The 23,317-nt window shown below is 34.8% G+C and overlaps 1 protein-coding gene across 2 annotated transcripts in view; it reads left to right on the top strand.

The window, feature by feature from the left end:
* The window catches only part of LOC143249907 (uncharacterized), a 53,842-nt gene extending 32,130 nt beyond the window's left edge, over positions 1-21,712 (top strand). For both annotated transcript variants that reach the window (XM_076500515.1, XM_076500514.1), the window contains exons 3-7: positions 5,721-5,956; positions 7,351-7,569; positions 15,202-17,187; positions 17,514-17,697; positions 18,488-21,712. In XM_076500515.1, coding sequence (XP_076356630.1) covers positions 5,721-5,956; positions 7,351-7,569; positions 15,202-17,187; positions 17,514-17,697; positions 18,488-18,681 — 2,819 coding nt within the window. In that variant the 3' untranslated portion in view covers positions 18,682-21,712. The remainder of the gene's footprint in view (positions 1-5,720; positions 5,957-7,350; positions 7,570-15,201; positions 17,188-17,513; positions 17,698-18,487) is intronic.
* Positions 21,713-23,317: the final 1,605 nt, after the last annotated feature.

Genomic DNA, 23,317 nt, shown 5'->3' with positions numbered 1-23,317 from the left:
CGAATTGGAACACAGCCTTTGAATCCGAAGGTTCATGGTTCGAAACCTGTTACAGCAAAATCGCGCCCATCTCTTGGGTGTCGTCGCGCATGAGTTTACAATAGCTGCTCTTGGTTATCTGTCTTTCTCTTAATGATTGATTTTTTTTCTCTCTCTTACCTATAAGTTTTAAATTAAGGATTGCCTACCACACGTCCCCTAGTGGCACAGTGGTATGTCTGCGGACTTAAAAACTAAAAACCGGGTTTCGATACCCGTGGTGAGCAGAGCACAGATAGCCGATTGTGTAGCTTTTCGCCTTATTCTAAACAAGTATTGCCTATCACACATGTCCTTTGTGCAGTTCTGTGCGAAATTCCGAAACAAAGAAATGACTTTTTGCACTTCACAAATCTGTTGAAAATAATCAACTAACTTTTCACTTTCTAGTTATATTTGTATGTATCCTCTTTAGGTTTAGTTGCTACACTTTTACTAAACCACAAATACACTTACTATTTCTGTTCAATCACCTATCTATCAAACATGCTCATCCTTTCAGTCGTGAGAGCGTTTTAATGTGAGAATGAATCCCACTATTCATTGGTAAAAAAATATCCCAACAGTTGACCGTGAATAATGTTGGCTTGCTGTCTTCCTACTAGCCTACCGCCACTAAATTAGGAACAGCTAGCGCGGATAGCGTCCGAGTAGCTTCGAAACAAAGCAAACTAACCCATCTGTCTATACTGTGATTTATCTAAAAGAAACTATTTAAATATTTATTCTGAATTAGCCTATAGTTTTGGTAGACTAGACTGAAAGGACTATTCATTCTAAAATTATTTAGCTCTGCCTTCCTTTGACAGAGCTGATTGTAAATCCTGGGTTTCGAGCTTTCTTTGCACAGGAGCTATCTAACCTGCATGAAAGCAATGCGTGTCACGTCACGTCACCCTTGATTTCTTGAAATCGGGGAAGTTATAAAAGCCAAAATGCATCTATCCAGATAGAATAGTTCGATTACCCTTTACCCATTAAGATTTTAATTATAGAGGTGAAAGGAAACCACAAGGGGTGGGTGCCGTGAAACCTTATAAGTGTAATGAGTGTTAGTATAATAACCCCGAAGTAAAGACGTAGTGCGGGATAACCCAACCTATAGCCAAGTGCATAAAATTTATTATGAAATTAAAAATATTGATCCAATTATAAATTTAAATTGTTTCTGTATTAAGCTATTTTCTGTTATATCACCAAAGGTTTTATAAAAAACCTCTTTAAAACTCTGAATTAAGAAATCAACACTTTTCTCTGTTGTGATATATCTAACTTTCATTTTAAACTTTCAATACGCAGACCAACAACAATATTATACATTTGTTGCTAAAACATGATAAAATCCATCGTTGAAAAGTAGTTTTACAAAATGCACTGCCTTTCTATATATTAGAAGTTTTTAATATAAATGACTTTTACCAATAATTATTCTATGGATACCCCATAAATTCATTTCATCAATAATATCCATTTCGATTGGTTCACAAAGTCATGACGTGTAACTGCTCTGACTGCATTATTATGCCTCTTTGTTGGTCAAGTTTGATTTCATAAAAGCTATTTTAATTAACTATAAAATATAAAGTTAAGATATACTAAGGAGTGGGGTGGTAGTACCTGCCCTGTTATTTTTAAAGCCACACAATAGTACATATTAAAACATACTAGTGCGGTTACTGTCCTGTATCAAGAAAAACTTTCTGTCTGTCTGTGAACTCTTAGACGAGTAGACCGATCCAGACAAAATTAGTCTAAATGCAAACCAAATTTATATTAAACTTTTCCATACATTGAGGCCAGGGGGTTAAAGCACTCAAGTCGTAATCTGAAGGTCGCGGGTTCGAATCCCCGTTACACCAAACATGCTCGATCTCTTAGCCGTGGGTGCATTATAATGTGATGGTCAATCTCACTATTAATTGGTAAAAGGGTAGCCCAAGAGTTGGCTGTGGGTAGTGATGACTAACTGCCTTCCCTCTTGTCTTACACTGCTAAATTAGGGATGGCTATAGCAGTTAGCCCTCGTGTGGCTTTGCGCTTAATTCAAACCTTTAGTAATCAAAACATAATGTAACAAAATATTTAGTTACAATGCAGATAATACAAATATTGGTGCTATTTAGGTTTCATGCTCTTTTCTGATTCTCCCATTTAACCCCAAATTTATAGTGGGATTATAATAAGCGCTTAAGCCTAAATTAGAGAAGTATCTTATAATTAAAATATTTGTTAGGATATTTCTTGCTTTTAATGTAGAAAATAATTTATCGTAGAAGCAAAATTCTTGCTTTACTGTACCAGATTCTATCAGTAGAAATATTAACCACGTTTCTGCTGTGAAATGTGTTGCTTTAAACAAGAAGTGACGTTACTGCTTCTTTGTTTCTGCCAAGGTTATTGCCTCAACTGCTGTTTGTTCTCACTTCCGTTTCACTTCCCTTGTTATAGCAAAGAAAATGAACTTCGCAGAGATTTTACTCATTTTTAGCAAATTTGTGTTTTCCGCGTTTTCAAGAGAAAAAAGACGGAGGAGTATATCCTTCCTAAAATAACTTGGAAAACAAAACTTTTAAGATAAGACATTTAAAGAACATTACAAGAGCTCGGTGGACAGAGAGCTCTCGTTTACTTGAAGAGTTTCATCAGATCTGACGGGTTTCACCAAGGGCAAAGCTGGATATACAATTTGCTAATAAAGAATAATCAAATTCACACTACTCAGTTATTAGTTTATTAAAAACCTTGTATATCATATTTCAGAGTAATCACGTGCGGTGATTATCCACCAACTCTTTAAAAGAAACTAAATAGTTTTTTTCATAGAGAAATCCGTTTCGCAAGTACGGCTCTACTAGCTTAACTAAACTTTATATGAACGATGTTGCAGCTCTGAAAAGAGCTTTCTTCAAGGTCACCCGAGCGTATCATAACGACCATGATTAAGCACCATGGTCCGACATTGTAATAAATTTTGGCAAAAGGCAGCAAATCATGTTAGACTACAAATGTTGGCAAACTTTCCACAGACCATTCCTGTGTACGTTGGTGTCATCTCACATGACCTTGGTGACTAAAACACACAAAATTCCATTGGAGATACACCAAGATACGTTACAGTATGTGATAAAATAAGGCTGTGGTGCTTCTAGTTTCATTATCCAATTTTCTGTTGGAAGTAACTGTTTATTTCGAAGGATGATTGAAAACGTTTGGCTTGTGAATCTTCATCAACTGAAAACTTTCATTCATCATTTGGTTTAGATGAGCCAAACTGCACGACATTACCTTTTATCAGTCAGATGGTTTCTTTGGCAACTTTAATCTTTATTTTGAGGATGTGGGCGTTGCTTCGGATTGAGTTGCTATCCTTTGAATCAAATTAATTTATAACTTTGCTGTATCAAAATTTATCTTTAGAAAACCTAAAAGTGCTGTCATTAAATTATCAAATGATGGATAATTCACAGCGAACCAAATAAATATAGGGCAACCACCTCTTCTGACGTACCAACGTTCGCATCTACAAGCACAAAACTGTTCATTAGCATAAACAAACCGCTCATAATGCAATTAAACCTCTATATTAACGACTTTTATGATAACAATATTCATTAGAGCTTACGTGATTATGATTGGAACCATAGAAGGTTTGTTTTCACAGATATTAAGAGGGAATGAAATTGCCGATGAACAAAGTATGATGTTGTCTACCTAAGAAAACCAAGTTATAAAGATTCAACAGTTTAGTACATGGGCAGAAGACTTTACGTACTTCTACATTCACTTCTTATTTATTGGAATCGATTATAGGCCTAGCTTTTTGTAGATGTGCTATAATTTCCTCAACCTGTCTCTTTATCCCTTCTCCAGCTGATGAGAACTGCCTATTAACATTGGTTTCTGGATTTCCGAAATATGTGTCCAAACCAACGTCACCTTCTTTGTTTGGTTTCTTATTACTTTGGCAAGGCAGCTGGTATGCACATGATAGAACAGTGCTCAAGGCAACGTTATGAAATTATGAACATTTACGTTTCTTTCATGTACCCAATACTGAAGTCACATCCTGACACTTACTTAGCACATTAAACTTTCTTCATAACTGGTGGTTAGTGGCAAAAAGTATAGACTTGACTGTTACATGAATGATTAATGTCATCTTCTCTGTCTGCTAGCATGACACTTTTTTAATGAACGTAAACAACTGTCATCGCTTTGGGGTAATCCCTTGTAATTTTAGTATTGATAAGTCTGAAGTATTTCAGTCCCCCGTCAAGTAGAACTTAAGCTTACGTCCAAATAAAGAACAGTAAAGATTTGACGACGACGAACAGTCTTCTCCCTTATTTCATAGCCAGAAACGAGGTCATGTAGCGGTCTCCTAGAATATGGTACTAAAAATGTTGCAGTTGTCGATGGCTGTATCTCTATCAATAGCTGGTATGACATAGTTTTTATTGGAGCATAGCCATAGAGCATAGCCTTAGAAGGATCGATATAACCTTGCTGTGCATTTTTTTATATAAATAAAATACGTCAACATACCAGGAATGTCAGTTTTTTGGTTTTTTTAATCCCTTTAGACTTGAAAAAGGACATCTTGACAAACTATTATAAATTCCACTAATTTCTTTTCCTGCCTGGCTAAAATGCTATATCTTAAAATGTAATCAGATTTGGTAACACTGAATAACAGAAGTTTATGATAAAAACCATAACCTTTCTTAACACCCCAGAGCTATCTTTTTCTGGAACATTACAATACCATCATGAATATTTTGGTCTAGGAACTTCTGTGCACGAGCTGTGAGGTAACACATCGTATTTCTGATCACATACTAAATTGGTCAACAAGGTGTTTCGAACAAGCAAAAGCTTTTTGTTCGTATCCAAGTAGATTCAAGGTGACAAGGTATACTTCAAGATATGCTTGTATTGAGTATATTTAATAGACCGATATGCTTGTGTTCTACGAACGTTTTCTAATACAGCACTGTCTGTAAGCATCTTATTATGGTATAACTGCATTCCTTAGAACATGCTCGCCCTTTCAGCCGTAGGGGCGTTATAATGTGACAGTCAATCCCACTATTCGTAGGTAAAAGAGTAGCCCAAGAGTTGGCGGTGGGTGGTGATGACTAGCTGCCTTCCCTCTAGTCTTACACTGCTAAATTAGGGACGGCTAGCGCAGATAGTTCTCGAGTAGCTTTGTGCGAAATTCATGAACAAACAAACAAACAAATCCTTAGAACAAGAGTAAAACACACATATACACGTTTTGTGCTTTATCAAATAAAAATGAAGCACGAATAATATTTTGATAAAATAAGAAATATTTAATACTATTGAAAGTATAGAACTACTTTCTCCATCTTAATTACAGATATAAGGGTCGTATTTTATTTAAGTGTTTGATTTAATGATTGTATGGTACAGGTATTGCCGTCTTGATTAATTTGTGAATTATTTTTTATTCAACTGCTGTTTATTAAGCACTTTTATTGAATATTTGGTTAAAGCAAGTTTATTGTTTGAAACAATTGGGTTTACCAGCAATGGAATAATTTTACGCTCTTGATTAACGATATTTTATTTATTTACTTTATTAATATAACAAGATTATTCTACGTCCAGCGATGCATGTTGTCCTTTTTTTATTTAATGCAAATATCACTCAACAGATGTCAGAACTATTTTGGGGGCCTATTTCGTGAGATGTCGACATTGTGATCAAACATTCTCCAGTAAACGAGCACTTTACGCTCTGCGAGATCATCTGAAAGTAGCCCATCGAGAAATACGGGAGTCTTCAAACAAGATAAAAGAGTCCTGTTATCAGCGCAGTAAATGCAATACGTCATTCTCGAACAAAGCTCGTTTGGAGAAACATGAACTTCTTCATACAGTGTCAAGCCAGGTTTGATTATTCTTCATGACGAGAAATCCATTTTAGATAAATATGTATCTCAGAACGGCTGATATGGGTATTAACACTTTTATTGATAAGCAGAGGACAACGTTTCGACCTTCATTGTTTTCTTCGTATCAATAAAAATGTTAATACCCATACCAGCCGTTTTGAGATACAGGTTTGATTATGTTTATGATATAAATAGATTCAAAGATATGGCATAGATAGGCTTTTAGGCTTTGCCTAAATTTAGTATCCGCATGCTTATAGTAAGTACGGTGTTAATTTAGTATCCGCATGTTTACAGTACAATTCTGTGTCGATTTAGTATCTGCATGGTTATAGTACGGTTCGGTGTTCATTCAGTATCCGCATGTTTATAGTAAGTACGGTGTTAATTTAGTATCCGCATGTTTATACTACAATACGAAGTTAAATTAATATCTGAATGCTTATAGTACAATACGGTATGAATTTAGTACTCGCATGCTGATAGTACACTACGGTGTTAACTTAGTGTCCGCATGTTTATTGTACAATACGGTGTTCTATTGAACGTTAAATATACTCACCCTCAAAGAGGGGGAACAGAACAAGGTAACAATAACACATATCTATGAACCGTTGTTAGGAACCCTAAACTTCATGCTGTTAGAATAATATTAGAAAAAAAGATCAAGAAATATGCTCTCAAAAATGTCTTATAAATGAAAAAAAAGATATAATCCTAATTCGTAACAATGACATGTTTGTTTCACACACGATTTAAGATTGTTTTATTAAATAAACGTTTTTATCTTATTTCATGAAAATATTCGCACCGTACTTACAATAAATCATAACACTATAATAATTTTTAAATAATCCTAGATTAATACATAAATAGAAGATTGTATATACACAGAGACCTGCTTTTATTTTTTATTGTTAAAACAAGCATATCAGAATATAAACATTAGATAAAAACAAATGACATAAATTGAAACCATGTAAAACTACGTTTTCGTGTGATTTTTAAAATAAACAGCGAAGTTGTAATCCCTAGAATCTGTATTGTTATTCAGCCGCCTTGTTTATTATATTCATTGGCAGTTGACAAAGATATCTCTGAGGTACAACTGAGAGAGTTAAAGTTGATACAATGATAATAATTAATATGATTAAACATTTGAAATATATATTATTTTTTTCATTTATATTGCAAATATTGAGATATAAACACATACTATGTAATCGTTCTGGTCACAGTGCATATCAAGTATTGACTTCTAGGTGCATCATAAAATGCCAGTATATCGTAGAAGTTTGAAAACGTATGTACTACAATACACCTCTCTCTCTCACGTTTTTTTTTTTTTTTAATACTAAGTGCATTATTGAAATTTTATTTATCTATATAGCAACGTCAGATTGGAAGTGATGACTTCTCGAGACTTCGAAAGTTCAAGTGTACGGAGTGTGGGAAGGCCTTTAAGTTTAAACATCATCTCAAAGAGCATGTCCGGATTCACAGTGGTGAAAAACCATTCGTTTGTCCAAATTGCAACAAGAGGTTTTCCCATTCAGGCTCCTATTCTTCTCACATGACAAGCAAAAAGTGTCTTGTAATGCACTTGAAGGTATGATTTGTATTATGAAAATATATAATCATATATTTTATATACATAAGGTCCCAAATCACTGTTTGTCTGTTTGTCCTTTATCCAACTACTTCTATGTTGCTGAGCCAATCTCAACCAAACCTTGCAGAAGGACAGGTAGGCACAATGGTCACGTTAATGAAAGTTCATAACCCTTCGACCCCTATTATTGCCATTATTCGGTATTTATTATCTTTGATGTACGTTAATGTCAACTACATTTAGATGGCGCCACGACCTTAGAAAAAAAAACTTTACTACATTTTCTATAACACGATTAATGTCCCTCAGTTAATTTACCACGTGAAGACAAACTATGCATATTTACCTGAGAGTTGACACGTTGCTTCCCGCTTCAACAGTAACTGTAAGGAAAGGGTATAATAGATAACTTTGTATATAAATAGTGTCACATTGTAGTTTCCAAATCAGTTCATTTTGTGAAGTAAAAGAACAAACTAACTAAGTGTGCTGTGATGCTCTCACAAGTTTTGAAGTAACTGTATTCAAGGAAATCAAAATATCCAAGAGGATGAAATAAAAGAAACCGGAAGAAATGTCAAAAGAAACTGCTGAAAAACAGGTTTCAGAAAATGGTTTGGTTTGTTTGGTGTATTTTGAATTTCGCACAAAGCTACTCGAGGGCTACCTGCGCTAGCCGTCCCTAATTTAGCAGTGTAAGACTAGAGGGAAGGCAGCTAGTTATCACCACTCACCGCTAACTCTTCAACTACTCTTTTACCAACGAATAGTTGGATTGGTCGTAATGTTATAATGGCTAAAAGTGTTAGCAAGTTTGGTGCGACGGGGATTCGAACCCGCAACTCCACTCAGATTACGAATCGAGTGCCTTAATTACCCGGCCATGTCAGGATGAAACTGTCACGACACAAGAAGTTAATCCTGACACAGAAACTGCTGCTAGAGTAGAACAAGATAGACAACAGCAAGATCAAAGAAAGGTTGCTGCTGCTGAATGAAGATGTAGAATGTATTTTAAAACAGCTTATGATATAAATAATGATTATGAAACAGTCTGTATATGAAGATCTGTAGAATGTGATTTTTGTAGAACAATAAGTTATCCCAATGAAAAGTCAGGACTGTGTTGTGATAATGTTAAATTGACACCTTTTAGAGAACCACCATTACCTCTTAATGTAGTTCTTTGGGAAAATACTGATGAATATAGAAATTTCATAACCAATATCTTTACATGTAAACCACAATAGTCCGACATGGCCGGGTAGTTTGGACGCTCGACTTGAAATCTGAAAACCAGTGCCATATCAAACATGTTAGCCCTTTAAGCCGTGGGAGAGTTGTAATGTAACGTTCAATCTCACTATTTGTAAATGAGTAGTCCAATAATCGGCAATGGGTAGTGATGACTAGTTGTCTTCTCTGTTGTTTTACACTGATAAATTAGAGGGCTAGCACAGATAGCCCTCATGTTGTTTTGCGCGAAATTCAAAAATGAACATAAACCACAAAAATCTCTTTATCTCAAGGAGCTGCTAACCTAAATAAACTTCTTAAAGAATGGCCCAAGGACGCCTTTGCACCTGGGAATATAAATATTCATTTACCAGGAACTAAACCACAGCCTAAGGCTATAGTAATCCGTGGGGTGCACCACTCAATAACCAAACAGGATATTGAGTTAGGCTTAAATAATCTCAACTTACCTCACACAAAAATAGAAAGAATTATATCCAAGGTCACGAATAAAGTAACAAATTTAATAAGAGTAAATTTAGAACAACATTATAATATCTTAGAACTGATAAATAATGGTATCATTTTGTGGTACCAAAAATACCAAGTCGAACAATTAAAAACACCAGCAATTGTAATTACCCAATGTTTTAATTGCCAAAGATATGGACACGCCTTAGCGGCATGTCTAGCAACATTGAGGTGTTGCGAATGTGGCGGTGAACACCATATATCGGCTTGTAAAAAGGAACAAGCCACACCAAAATGCTTTAATTGTGTGAAATACATATAGCAAATTATAAAAAATGCGACAAGTATAAACAGAGTAAACAACGCATCTATGAAATAAAAACAAAACCAACTAAAGATAACAAACCAAACACAACAAACACATACAACCACAAAACCAATTACATATGCACAAAAGCTGAAAGAAAATATTACACAACCAAAACCACCTACTAAAGTTCAACGAAAACAGTAACCACTTTACAAGAACCTAACGAAATCACAGGTAGAACAAGCAACCAAGAAAACGACAATCTCACAGTAAAAGAAAACACACACGAAGAAACAAACATAATAATAAACTTAATTGAAAACATTCTCACAAAGTTTATTACAGAATTTACTAAACTGAACCAATCGAATAATAGCATCGACCTTTTTATAAACATAGCTAAAAAATACATAACACCACACATACCACAACTAATAACAACAATCACAGGACACATGCTAAAATCATACAATTCACAGTTCTGAACATCAACATCCAAGGTGCACTTGCTTCCAAAAAACACGAGATCGAAGACATAATAACAGATATTAACCCTGATACTTTTATTATAAGTGAAACACTAATTTATCCCAAGAATAGATTCAAAATATGTAACTATACTTCAATAAGAAAATACAGAATAAATAATCATGACATCAACAGATGAATTATGTTATTATATAAAAACCATCTTTCAGTTACTGAAATCCCAATAAACAGCAACAATGAAAATATAGTGGTTGATATTGTCTTAGAAAACCACTCGAAAATAACAATAGCAGGATTATACTGTTCTTCAAATAAATGTATAGACATATATCTAATATACAACATCTTTTCCAACAACCAAAATACAATAGTAATAGGTGATCTGAATTCCAAACATAAGAACTTTTGATGTAATTCTTCAAAATCCAATGGCAGACACCTATTACAATTCATAGATAATAATATCATATCCCTTATTAATGATAATACACCTACCTATTCTACCTATGCAACAAATTCTAATGATATCCCAGACATCTGTCTCACCTCTTACAATATGAGGCAAAAGCTAATAAATTTTAATGTGGGAAAAGATGTTCACAGCGACCATCTCCCAATATGGTGTGTCTTCGATCTCACCCCCCATAAAGAAAAAATCAGTAGGCAAAACAAATTTCATTACAAAAAGGCTAATTGACAAGAATTTCAAAAAGTGTGAGACAGTATACTACCAGATAAAGTTAAACATACAGCATACAATAAATCAGAAATAGATTCTTACAGTCAAATAATCATGGAGTGCCTTCTAAAAGCAGCTGCGGACGCGATACCTAAACAAAAATATATAACCACAAACAATGCATGGAAACCAACCAAACAACTATTAACAATGATAAAACAACGAAGACAATTAAGAAAACAGTTCATGGCAACAAGAGAACAATAAATAAAAACACAAATAAACAGTATAAGAAATAAAATTAGAGCAGAAATTAAACATTAAAACAAGAAAAATGTGATAACTTGTGCTCCCAACTAAACGAACAAACCGACCCTAGTAAGTTTTGGCTACACTTAAAAAGATTCACCAACAAAGCCACTATAAGAAAATACCCAACACTGGAATATAACAACACCTTAACACAAACCAACAAAGAAAAAGCAGAATCCTTCAAACATCAATTAAAAGCACATTTAAAACATGCAATGACACGGACATGAACAACCATTATTACTACAATAAAATAAACAACCACGTAACAAATAACATAGAATTATATAAACCACATTTTCCAGTCAATATTATGAACAGCAACACTAACAATACATATAACTACAATACACAACTACTTACCAAAATATCAAACTAGATGAACTTGAACAAGCAATCAAAAATACAAAAAACAAAGCACCGGGAAATGATGGAATACAAACAATACTTCTCAAAAAAGGCACTCCAAAATTATTTGATCACCTATTAGCTATCTTTAATTTATCTCTATACTCTGGATACATCCCAATTTATTGGAAGCAAGCCAATATATTAATGTTCCATAAGGAAGGAAAACCAGCCAATAAACCAAACAGTTATCGACCAATCAGCCTGACCAGTTGTGTTGGTAAAATTCTCGAAAGAATAATAAGCAATAGACTCTCCACATTTTTGGAGATGACTTCAAAATTACCAGAGGAACAAAACGGATTTAGAAAATTTAGGCAAACGACAGATCATTTAATTAGGTTAACTGAAAGTATAATAAATAACTTTAATAAAAAAGAATACACTGTCGCTTGCTTCCTTGATATCCAGAAAGCATTCGACACTGTATGGTACAATGGTCTTCGGTTCAGTATGTACGAAATGGGACTACCATGTGGAATTATTTACTGGTTATCTAAGTTTTCGAAAATAGAAAATGCAGAATAAACCGAGAGGGAACTTTCTCTGTGTTGTTCATTGCAGAAGCTGGTGTTTCTCAAGGAGGGGTGGTTAGTCCTATTCTCTTCATCATGTATGTGAATAATATGTCACTTAAAGACCCAATCCATGGATACTTGTCACAATTCGCTGATGATGTGGCAATTTGGAAAAGTGCCCCAACACCAAAAATAGCAGCCCCTAACTTACAACCACAACTAAATAGATTATGTGAATATTGTGAAAAATATAGAATCAAAATAAACACAGCAAAGACACAATTAGTAATATTTTCAAAATTAACGAAACATCAAAAAACACAACCACAGATCTACATGAACGGAGAGCTTCTCCAAACAGCTACATCTGCAAAATTTTTAGGGTTAACATATGATTCTAAACTTACCTGTACAAAACATGTAAATAACATAAAAACTAAAATTTGGCGAAGAATAAACTATGCTAGGAATATAACTGGTAAAAACTACGGAACAACACCAGAAAATATCATTAAAGTATACAAGACATACACATATATTAGACCAGTAATAGATTATGCAGCTCCTACATGGATCAATATAAGTGTAAAGCAAATACAAACCAAACTCCAAACATTACAAAATACATTAATTACATCAGCATACAGAGTACCTAAAACCACTTCATCAAAGTTCATGCATAAATAGTCAAACACACAAACAATACCAGATAGACTTCTACATAGTACAATAAAATGTTTTGATAAAAATTGGCGAAAAAATGAGTTGTTATGCGAACTAGATAGATATTGCATATACGATGAAGAGATACCTAAACACCTCTCCCCGATAAATTTGTACATTAGATCATTAAGATAAAATCATTTAAAATAATAATAGTAATAATTAAATAGGACTAAAATAAAACAGGCCACCTACGTTCTAGACTTAATTTTAAAAAATCAAAGAACAATATAAATGGACATTGTTCTGAAAAGGACCAGACTAAATTTATATCACTCCAACCGTTCTGTATTTAATCGAAATATTTTAATCAGGCCACTTCAACAAAGTCATGGAAGGAGGAAGAGGTCAAGTGTACTTGACCCTTCTGGGTATAGAAATAAATATACCCAGTTACCAGAGAGAGAGAGAGAGAATCTCTTTATCTGCCCATAATCTGTCTACTTCTATGTCTATAGGGCACACTCAACCAATATTTGTGAAGTCATAAATTGGAAGAATGAACATACTGATGGGGCTCATAACCTCTCTACACCATTATTACTATTATTGAGCATTTATTATATTTGACGTTAGTTAACGTTAACGACATCCATAGATAGCGCCACGTACTGACAACAAAAATTAAAATTTTCTATAACATCATAAAACCAAACGCCTTATACATCTCAGAGAGTGGGTATGACTCTCTATTGAGAAATACCATGAAAATAAATGACAATATTGTAATACTACCTGAACTCAACTTATACATCTCAGAGAGTGGGTATGACTCTCTATTGTGAAATACCATGAAAATAAATGACAATATTGTAATACTACCTGAACTCAACTTATACATCTCAGAGAGTGGGCATGACTCTCTATTGAGGAATACCATGAAAATAAATTACAATATTGTAATACTACCTGAACTCAACTTATACATCTCAGAGAGTGGGTATGACTCTCTATTGAGGAATACCATGAAAATAAATGACAATATTGTAATACTACCTGAACTCAACTGAGGTTCGTACTCCAACAATCACAATAACGCTGGTAAAAAGATCTGTTTCTTTTGACTCGTGAAATTTTGACTTCGGACATTACAGAGACCAATGAACATAAATTAATTAATCACGTGAAACACTGATTAAAAACATTAAGGGCTGGATGCTAAAAGTGAATAAGTCACCCAAAGTTGAAGCTTATAAAAAACGTTTCATAAAGTAATAACGAATACTATAATAATATATTATGTTGTAAATAAATTGGATAAATATAGGATTTTCTGTGTTACTTATTGTAATATCCACCCCCAAATTTTCTCAGTTCATAACCTGGGCAAAGGACGGTTATATCTTGAACCGCCTTTTATCTAAAAACATGTAAAGTTTGGTTTGAATTCCAGTTTGTAATTTACGTTTGTTATTGTTTTTATTTCTTGCATAGCTCGATGTATACACTGACGGATATTATGATACGGCTTAATGAAGCCGGGGGTGGCTAGTGATTAAAGTGCCCAGACTCTAAACCTGTTGTTCTTCCCTTGTCAGTTAAAGGGTTAATAATCACACTATGATATACATGTTTCATTGTTTGTTGTTTTTTTAATTTTCCACAAAACTACACCAGAACTATCTGCGGAAGCTTTCTCCAATTTAGCAGTGTAAAACTAAATTGAAGACAGTTAGTCATTACCACCCACTGCCAACTCTTGGGCTATTCTTTTACTAACGAAAAGTGGGATTGACTGTGATATTATAACACCCCCACGGCTGATAAGATGAGCGTGTTTGGTGCAATGGGGATTCAAGCCCACGACTTTCAGATTACAAGTCGAGCGCACTAACCACTTAGACAAAGTAATTTTTTAATAGCAAATCTAATTATATGAAATTATTGGAGTTCCTTTTTTTTTTGAATTTCGCGCAAAGCCAAACGAGGGCTATATGCGCTAGCCGTCCCTAATTTAACAGTGTAAGACTATAGGGAAGGCAGCTAGTCATCACCACCCACCGCCAACTGTTGGATTACTCTTTTACCAACGAATATTATGACTTATTGTCACATTACAACTCCCCCACGGCTGAATGGGCGAGCCTGTTTAGTGTGACAGGAATTTGAACCTGCGACTTTTGAATTACGATTCGAGCGCCTTAACCATCTGGCCATGCAGGGCTATCAACTAATTCAGATTTTAAAAATTAGACGTGGCTATCCGAATCAACTTTGTTTAGATGGTAAGTTTAAACATCAGGTTTAGTCATACCTGTTTAGGTGGTCATATGGAAGTCTAAGGTTTAGACATCCCCGTTCATATGGTGAGATAAAAGCCTAAAATTTAGTAAAACCCGTTTAGAAGGTAAAAGTAATTACACATCTAGGAAAATGTTTTATATACAACTAACTCAAATATTTAGACTAGTTGCTGTGTAATCTTTATGTTTCTAAAGTCTTCCTTTTTAATTGCGATAACACAAGTTTTTGCCCTTTTATAGGTTCCAAAATTGGACAACAAACAATCACGATATATTGAAACAATTCATAATAATATTCGCCTTTTCGTACCAAAGGATTATGTAAATAGTTCTATGGTTAACGAGTATTTTGTGCCTGAAGAAACTAAATGTTTACATGCTACTAAAAACCAACATAACACCCAAACCAGAGAAAATCTCTTTTATCAGACAGCTCTTGTCTGTATGCCTCGGAAGACATTTCATAAGTCTTCAAAATTCAACAATTCTTCAAAATATCTCCAGCTTTCAAGCTTTCGTTCTTCTCCTAAAGTTATGTCCACTTCCACTGACGGCTTAGTTTCATTTAAGGAATATCCTATACCTCGGTCACAAGTTTCCAGTTTGTTTTCACTAAAAACTACACCATTGAAGTGTCCGAAAGCTTCTCTTAAAAAGTTATTGCTAAATGAAATTAATACCTTTAATAAAGTACCGTTTAGATCTTTGCAAGCAGGAACCAATGACTCCCAAACCATTAAAGAAATTCTTAAAATTTTTGGTGAAACGGTTGCCAAAGAACAACAAAATTACTACGCCGACAACAAAAGAAAGACTCTTCTTGCCAAACTCTTGAGTATACCTCCTCTGGAAGTAACTTCAGGAAAATTAGTACGCACGCTTGAAAAACTATCTAATTCAAACAGTGATGGAACGTTTCACGAGCGTCAAGGTAGCAAACAGTTTACTGATCAAGATATGAAATTCCCTAATGATCCCTTTGTGTATGGAAATAACTTAAAGGAAACCACAGGCGACCCGAATGTTAAGAATTCTTCTGAAATTGAATTAACTGATAGCGTCAGGGTAAAGGAACTGGAGGGTCCTGCTTTACGACCCTCAGACACAAGGAGGAGAAGTCTAGGTAGTTCCTTGTCGAGGATATCTCCAAAACACGAAGGTCAAAGTAAAATGGACGAGTTTATTCACTCAACAGACGAAAAGAAGGGCTTAGTTAGAAATATGTTGCATTCTTCTTATAGCGCGGACTTTACAAACAATGAAATTATGAATATAGAAAACGAATTAAAATGTCCAACAAGGACGGTGCAGTGTTGGCTTCACTCCGATATAAAGAAGCCCAGTCGCATATGTAGTCCAATAAAGGTACCAACAGTGTCATTAGCAAGTCAAGCAAAAACACAAGTACCAACGTCTCGCTATGTCCAGCCATATTATAACGGATACTGTTTGAATATACCACAGTACAAACCTCAATGTCTTCGTGTCTCTCTTGCCACGTCTGTTTTTATGTCAAGTCATGTGGATTCGGATGGAAGACTTGCTCCACCTGCTCATATTAAAACCATAATTTCTGACAACAGTGTTCCACTTATCTCTAAGCACAGTTTTGGGTCAGAAGATCTGAAATCCGCAATGATGAAAGAGCAGTTCGTCTCATCAGATTGTGATTTACCCCTCGATTTGTCTTTCAAGAGAAAACAAACTTTTAGTTTATTTGAGACCATGAGAGATTCGTCATCAACGGGGATTTTCTATAACCACGAGAACATGACTGTCAGTCCAAGGTCCACCCGAACAACAACAACTAGAACCGTTCAGTCACATGGTGCTACTAAAGAAAAGATTACTGTCTCGAAACACACTAACGAACAGCAAACAAATTCCTTTAAGACTTTTAGCAAACATCGAACAGTAGAATCCGTGATATACAGTGATTTTACGTCCAACGATAGCACCTCAAGAAAATTAACTCCATTAGTGGATCAATCCAATTCAATCAGCCCGCATCAGGATCCATCAAGACTATCCCCCATTAAGAACTGTAGTTCAATTAGCCCTGCTACTTACGTCATCCTAGAACCTTATTACAACTCACCAATAAGTAAAGGAACATCATCTCCTTCAGATGATGGCAACCCAGATGGAAATTATGACACAAAAAGTTGTTGTCTGGATAGTAGTGAACGTTGGCAAGTAGACAGATTTAAACACGTTCGTAAAAAGGTATTTATATTTTTCATGATGATCTAAACCTATCGGTTACAAACATATTTTGTGATGTTAACGTAGTGTTATTGACTACAGTCGAAAGTATATACTGTTATATTGTAATTTATAAATGACGTTCGTTTTTTTACAGAGGTTACACGATTTATTTGTGTCTTCACTCAAAACTGTTTCCTAAATTAATATGAATAGTTCTTTTAACAACACCAGTAAAAAAGTAGATAAATAACCAGTCTTACTTTTACTTTTTGTGCCACTTTGTGATCATAATAATTTTAATAATCTGACTTACGTCATGTGATAAATAAGTTTTATGTCTTTAGATTAAGACAGGCGAAGGTGTGAAAGAAAAGATAAAAACAGAGGAAGATAACGAAGTTGAAGTGAAAAACCTGATGACGTCATTAATAGGGAAAACACGTGGTGAAGGTTTGTTTGAATGTAACCATTGTGCTAAATCGTTCACCAAACAGAGTTCTCTTTCAAGACACAAATATGAACATTCCGGTAAGTTAAATAATTACTTTTTAGTTTGTTGTATTTAACATTCCGGTAAGTTAAATAATTACTTTTTGGTTTGTTCTATTTTATACAATAAATTTAAGACTATTTTACAGATATTAAAGTTTTTTATTTAGGTTACATGTTACTCAGTGAATAATTTAAGAACTGAATCTCCAAAGATTGCTTGTCTTACCTTCTATAATGGCCCAGCATGGCCAGGTGGTTAAGGTACTCGACTCGTAATCCGAGGGTCACGGGTTTGAATCCCCGTCACACCAAAATTGCTCGCCCTTTCAGCCGCGGGGGCGTTATAATATTATGGTCAATCCCACTATTCGTTGATCAAATAATAGCCCAAGAGTTGGCGGTGGGTAGTGATGACTAGCTGCCTTCCCTCTAGTCTTACACTGCTAAATTAGGGACGGCTAGCGCAGATAGCCCTCGTGTAGCTTTGGGCGAAATTCAAATCAAACCTTCTATAATTTAGTTAAATAATTAATATGCTTTCATCATTCGTTAGAGCAACACTTTAATTATAAAACAATTTTAATCGTCCTTATTGCTCATAATTTATTAACGTTAATGATAAAGTGTTTTACCTCTCGTGATATTTTTTTATTTCTTATTGTATTTGATGTTCTTTAAAATCAGTATAATACGTTCAGACGACGAATATTAGCTATAATGAATAATTAAGTGGTTCTTTAACACCTTTTGAGACAAAGTGTTTAGTACTATGGCTGTTTTTCTCTTCTACGTTTCCATAAACAATCTTTCTCAAACTACTTTGAAGGTCGACGACCTCATCAGTGCGACGAATGTAGTAAAGCCTTCAAACACAAGCACCACCTGACGGAACACAAGCGACTTCACAGCGGCGAGAAACCTTTCCAATGTCTGAAGTGTCTAAAGCGATTCTCGCACTCTGGCTCCTTCAGTCAACACATGAACCACCGGCTCGGTTATTGCAAAACAAATGAAAACTAGAAATCACGTTCGTGTATAGATCTAATGGTGCCAAAATATGTAATCTTGCTTCCTTTTAATCCATAAACAAAATAATAATTACCAAGAGAAACATAATCTGTGTTTAGTTTATCCGTGTTAGTTACAACACAGACTCTCCTTTTTAAAGCTATTGTAACAAACAATTAATTTTACACTTCACTTCTTGCCTTCTCAAAACAACGAGATAAAAATTATCAAAGTTACAGTTACGACAGAAAGTGTTCGTACTCCTGCGTCGTGAGTAGTTTTTTCTCATAAAAGTATCATGATTAGTATAGTGAAAGTATAGTATATTATAAATATTATACTAACACACATTTACATAAATTTGTATGTAAATTTAACGGCAAATAAACTATTTATAAACAAATAACCAAACATAAAAGTGGCAGAAAGTGTTCGTGCGTCTACTTTAATGGTCATTTGTGTAGTTTTCAGGTGAATTACTTGACACAATCTCTCCTTACAAGCCTCCATGATAGTTTGACAGTACTCGACTGGTATTTTCTTCCATTCTTCTTTACAGAAAGCCTCCAACTCTTGCACGTTTGTCGGATGATGCTGATGAACCAAACGTTTTCAATTGGGTTGAGTTCGGGTGACTGCGATGGCCACTCCAAAACACTTATATGATTCCTCTGCAACCAGGATTGCACATATTTCGATGTGTGCTTAGGGTCATTGTCGTGCTGGAAGATCCAACGACGCCCAAGCCACAAGTTCCGAGCATCATTCTTGATATAAGTGCCTAATATATCAACGTACTCTTCTTTTTTCATGATTCCGTTGACGCGGTAAAGGCTGCTTACACCGGAAGAGCTGAAGGAACCCCATAGCGTGATCGTGTCACCTCCGTGTTTAACTGCAGGGACGGTGTTCTTTGGAAGATTTCGTTCCCTCTTGTTACGGAAAATATAGCGAACAGTATTGTGGCCGAAAAGCTCGATTTTAGTCTCATCTGACCACAAAATACTCTTCCAATAGGTAAAGGGTTTATCTACATGCTTTCTTGCATACTTCAATCGTGCTTCTAAATGAACAGGCTTTAAATATGGAGTTCTACGAGGACGGGAAGCTTTGAACCCAGAAGAACATAACATGTTCATAACTGTAGAGGTGCTTACTTCAACCCCAGTTTTCCTTACTAGTTTCTGTATGTCATTACGTGTTAAACGAGGGTTCCTACTAACTTCTCTGAGAACCTTCTTCGTGGTTCTCTCTGGATGTTTGGTTGGGCATCCGGAACGAGGGAAGTTAGCAGTGGATCCTGTAAGTTTAAACTTGGCAGTTATGCTTTGAACAGTAGATTTCGGTACATTAAGTAGTGTAGCAATACCGGAAAGAGACACACGAGACTTGTATTTTACAATAATTCGTTTTTTTAAATCACTGGACAGTTGTTTCCTGTCCTGGCCATGATAACCAAGCAGATAATGATAGAGACGGCGCTAAATTGCCGGAAGTACATTTTTTGCTGGCTAAATTTTAATAATTATGAACCCAGTGTCTAATTCTGGAATGGTATAATGTAGTTTATTCGCCAAACTAAACAAAATTTTTACAGGAATATCAGTTTTTTCATACGTTCTGAACTGTACGAACACTTTCTGCTCCTCCTATTTTTGGTTATTTGTTTATGAACAGTTTATTTGTTGTTTAATTTACAAAAAAATTTATGTAGATGTGTGTTAGTATAATATTTATAAAACAGGATACTTCTATTAGCCTACTCGTGATACTTTTTAAGTTATGACCAAAATCCACTCGGGATCAGGGGTACGAACACTTTCTGCCGTAACTGTAGTTACAGAGAATTTATACAATGATTTGTTTAACCGCGTACTTACAGATTATGACAAAATTTGTAATACGGTTCATTCTATCCGTGTCCTTGTTACACACTCGCTCTTTCAATTGTGAGAGCGTTAATATCTGACAGTTAATCTCACTATTCGTTAGTAAAAAGAGTAGTTCAAGGGTTGGCGGTGGATGGTGATGACTAGTTGCCTTCTCTCTAGTCTTACACCGCTAAATTATAGATGGCTAGCGCTAATGGCGTTTATGTAGATTTGCGCAAAATTCAAAATAGTTTATTCGGGTTCGTTGCAGAGTGTAACGATTTTATAAAAAACGTGATTTATTCAATTTCTTTACGGACAAATCATAACGAAATTCATAATATGGTTTATGTTTTGTTCTGTACGTGTGCTTACAGGTCATGGCCTGGCATGGCCAAGCGCGTAAGGCGTGCCACTCGCAATCTGAGGGTCGCGGGTTCGCGTCCCCGTCGCGCCAAACACGCTCGCCCTTTCAGCCGTGGAGGCGTTATAAATTTACGGTCAATCCCACTATTCGTTGGTAAAAGAGTAGCCCAAGAGTTGGCGGTGGGTGGTGATGACCAGCTGCCTTCCTTCTAGTCTTACACTGCTAAATTAGGGACGGCTAGCACAGATAGCCCTCGAGTAGCTTTGTGCGAAATTCCGAAAACAAACAAACAAAGCATACAGGTCATAACGAAATTTAAAAACATGGTTTGTTCTATTGTGTTTCGCAGACATGACGAAATTTTAACACGGCTTATTACATCAGTGAGGTCCGGCATGGCCAGGTGGGTTAAGGCGTTCGACTCGTAATCTGAGGGTTGCGGGTTCGAATACCCGTCACACCAAACATGCTCGCCCTTTCAGCCGGAGGGGCGTTATAATGTGACGGTCAATCCCACTATTCATTGGTAAAAGTAGGCCAACAGTTGGCGGTTGGTGGTGATGACCAGCTGCTTTCCCTCTAGTCTTACACTTTTAAATTAGGGACGGCTAGCGCAGATAGCCCTCGAGTAGCTTTGCGCGAAATTCAGAATACAAACAAACAATTACATCAGTGTAATTACACTTAAATAAAGCGCCTTTACAATATATTTCATTGTTCACAGAAGCCTTAGATTTAATATTGTTTGAAATTTAATCTCGACTTTTTAACCATAAATTCTGAAACAACTGTCGATTTTAACTTTAAATAATAAATTTATATTTTTTTAAACTACTGGCAATCTTTCAAAACAGCCTTCTCTTATCATTGCTATGCCTTTAAAGAAAATAGAAAAACATGTTTGGGCCTCTTTGTTTTGTAACAAAATACTGAAGTGTCTTGTAAGTGACGTGCCAATTTTAAATTGGTGAGTTATATTTGTGTGTAATTACGTGTTGGAAAATATTTTGCTTGTTTTAAGTTTTATACGACGTGTGCCAAATACTCACTTTTGGTCGTGTTTCCTACCACGTCATCACTACATGTGTTCCAGAATTTATCTCAGTTCTACCAGTGTTGAAATGTGTCACGTAATCTACACACAAATAATAATAATAATAGTCATTCGGCAATTAAAACACTTTCCTAGTCATTTAGCTTAAGTTATTTTTATCAACGTTAATATCAGCCTAAGTTTAAAGAGACCTTTGATTAGCTGTGAAATGTGCAACAGACTTTTAGTGTTTAGGCCTTTATAGTTAATTATAATTACTGATATATAATGTGTAAAATGTTGCTGTAAATTTGTGCTTGTCTTTAAAGCGCCCCTAAATATTTGACGTGTAAGTAACGAAGTCACCAATAATGATACTAATGGTACTGATTATGTTCCATTTCATATTGTTCAGTTGTTGTTGTTATTATTGTTACTTACCGGATAAACTTTATAAATCGAAATCTTTGTTTGACGTGTTGAGTGATTGTATCTTAATCACAATGAAAGATTTATTGCGTCATTTGTAGTTTTATTTTAATATATTGCGGAGATCGGTATGATCAATCCGGGTAATACGTATTGTATTAAATGTTTTTTATTTATTTGTAATAAAAAAAGCTAATGCATCTAATGAAACTACATTACAAAATATTGTGTTACGATTTTAAAATAAGTTATTTGTTTCACCTATACCTTGATTCAACCTCTAAAAATAGTTTATTTGTGTTACAAATATTTAGAAATTGCCCTATTTAACAAAATTTACAGATATGTTTAAATTATTATCTAAAAATTGTTTTGTTTTTCATGTTTGGGAATAGGGACTACACCAAACTTCCTTATTAAAATACGATATACTTTAACTTTTGACTCTGCTGTTTAACTTAAAACTGTCTAAGGTAATTATTTTTCAAATCCAGTATAAAATAAAAGGTAAGAAAGCATTGCTAAGACAAACTGCATTTCGCTGTTCAAATACGAGGATGTGTTAGGCTTAATCAGAGTTCAAGTACCAAAATTTTAAATTCGCCCACGAAAAATATTAATTAATACAAAAACAGAATTAAACTAATGTTAAAGGAAATTGATAAAAACTTATATTTTATTATAAAAAATTCGATTTTGTTTTCTATTTTTGTTCCCTATGATGTATCCTTCAAATTATTGCGATCTAAACCCAAACCTTGAAAGCCAATTGATTAATACAGCTCCACCTATCTGTAATTTGTTGTAATTAATACAACAAAAAGTACAAGAGAGATATTGAAAAGTTACAAACAGAACCTTATTTTAGATTTTAACTGCATAGATCGTTAGACAAATTTTGTCTTTTATATCTATAAAATATATCGTTGTTTTAAAAAATAAAAAGAA

The sequence above is a fragment of the Tachypleus tridentatus genome, chromosome 4, assembly GCF_004210375.1.
Source record: "Tachypleus tridentatus isolate NWPU-2018 chromosome 4, ASM421037v1, whole genome shotgun sequence".
NCBI classification, from domain to species: domain Eukaryota; kingdom Metazoa; phylum Arthropoda; class Merostomata; order Xiphosura; family Limulidae; genus Tachypleus; species Tachypleus tridentatus.
Note: the sequence above shows the minus strand (reverse complement) of the source record. Positions and strands in the feature narration are given on the sequence as shown.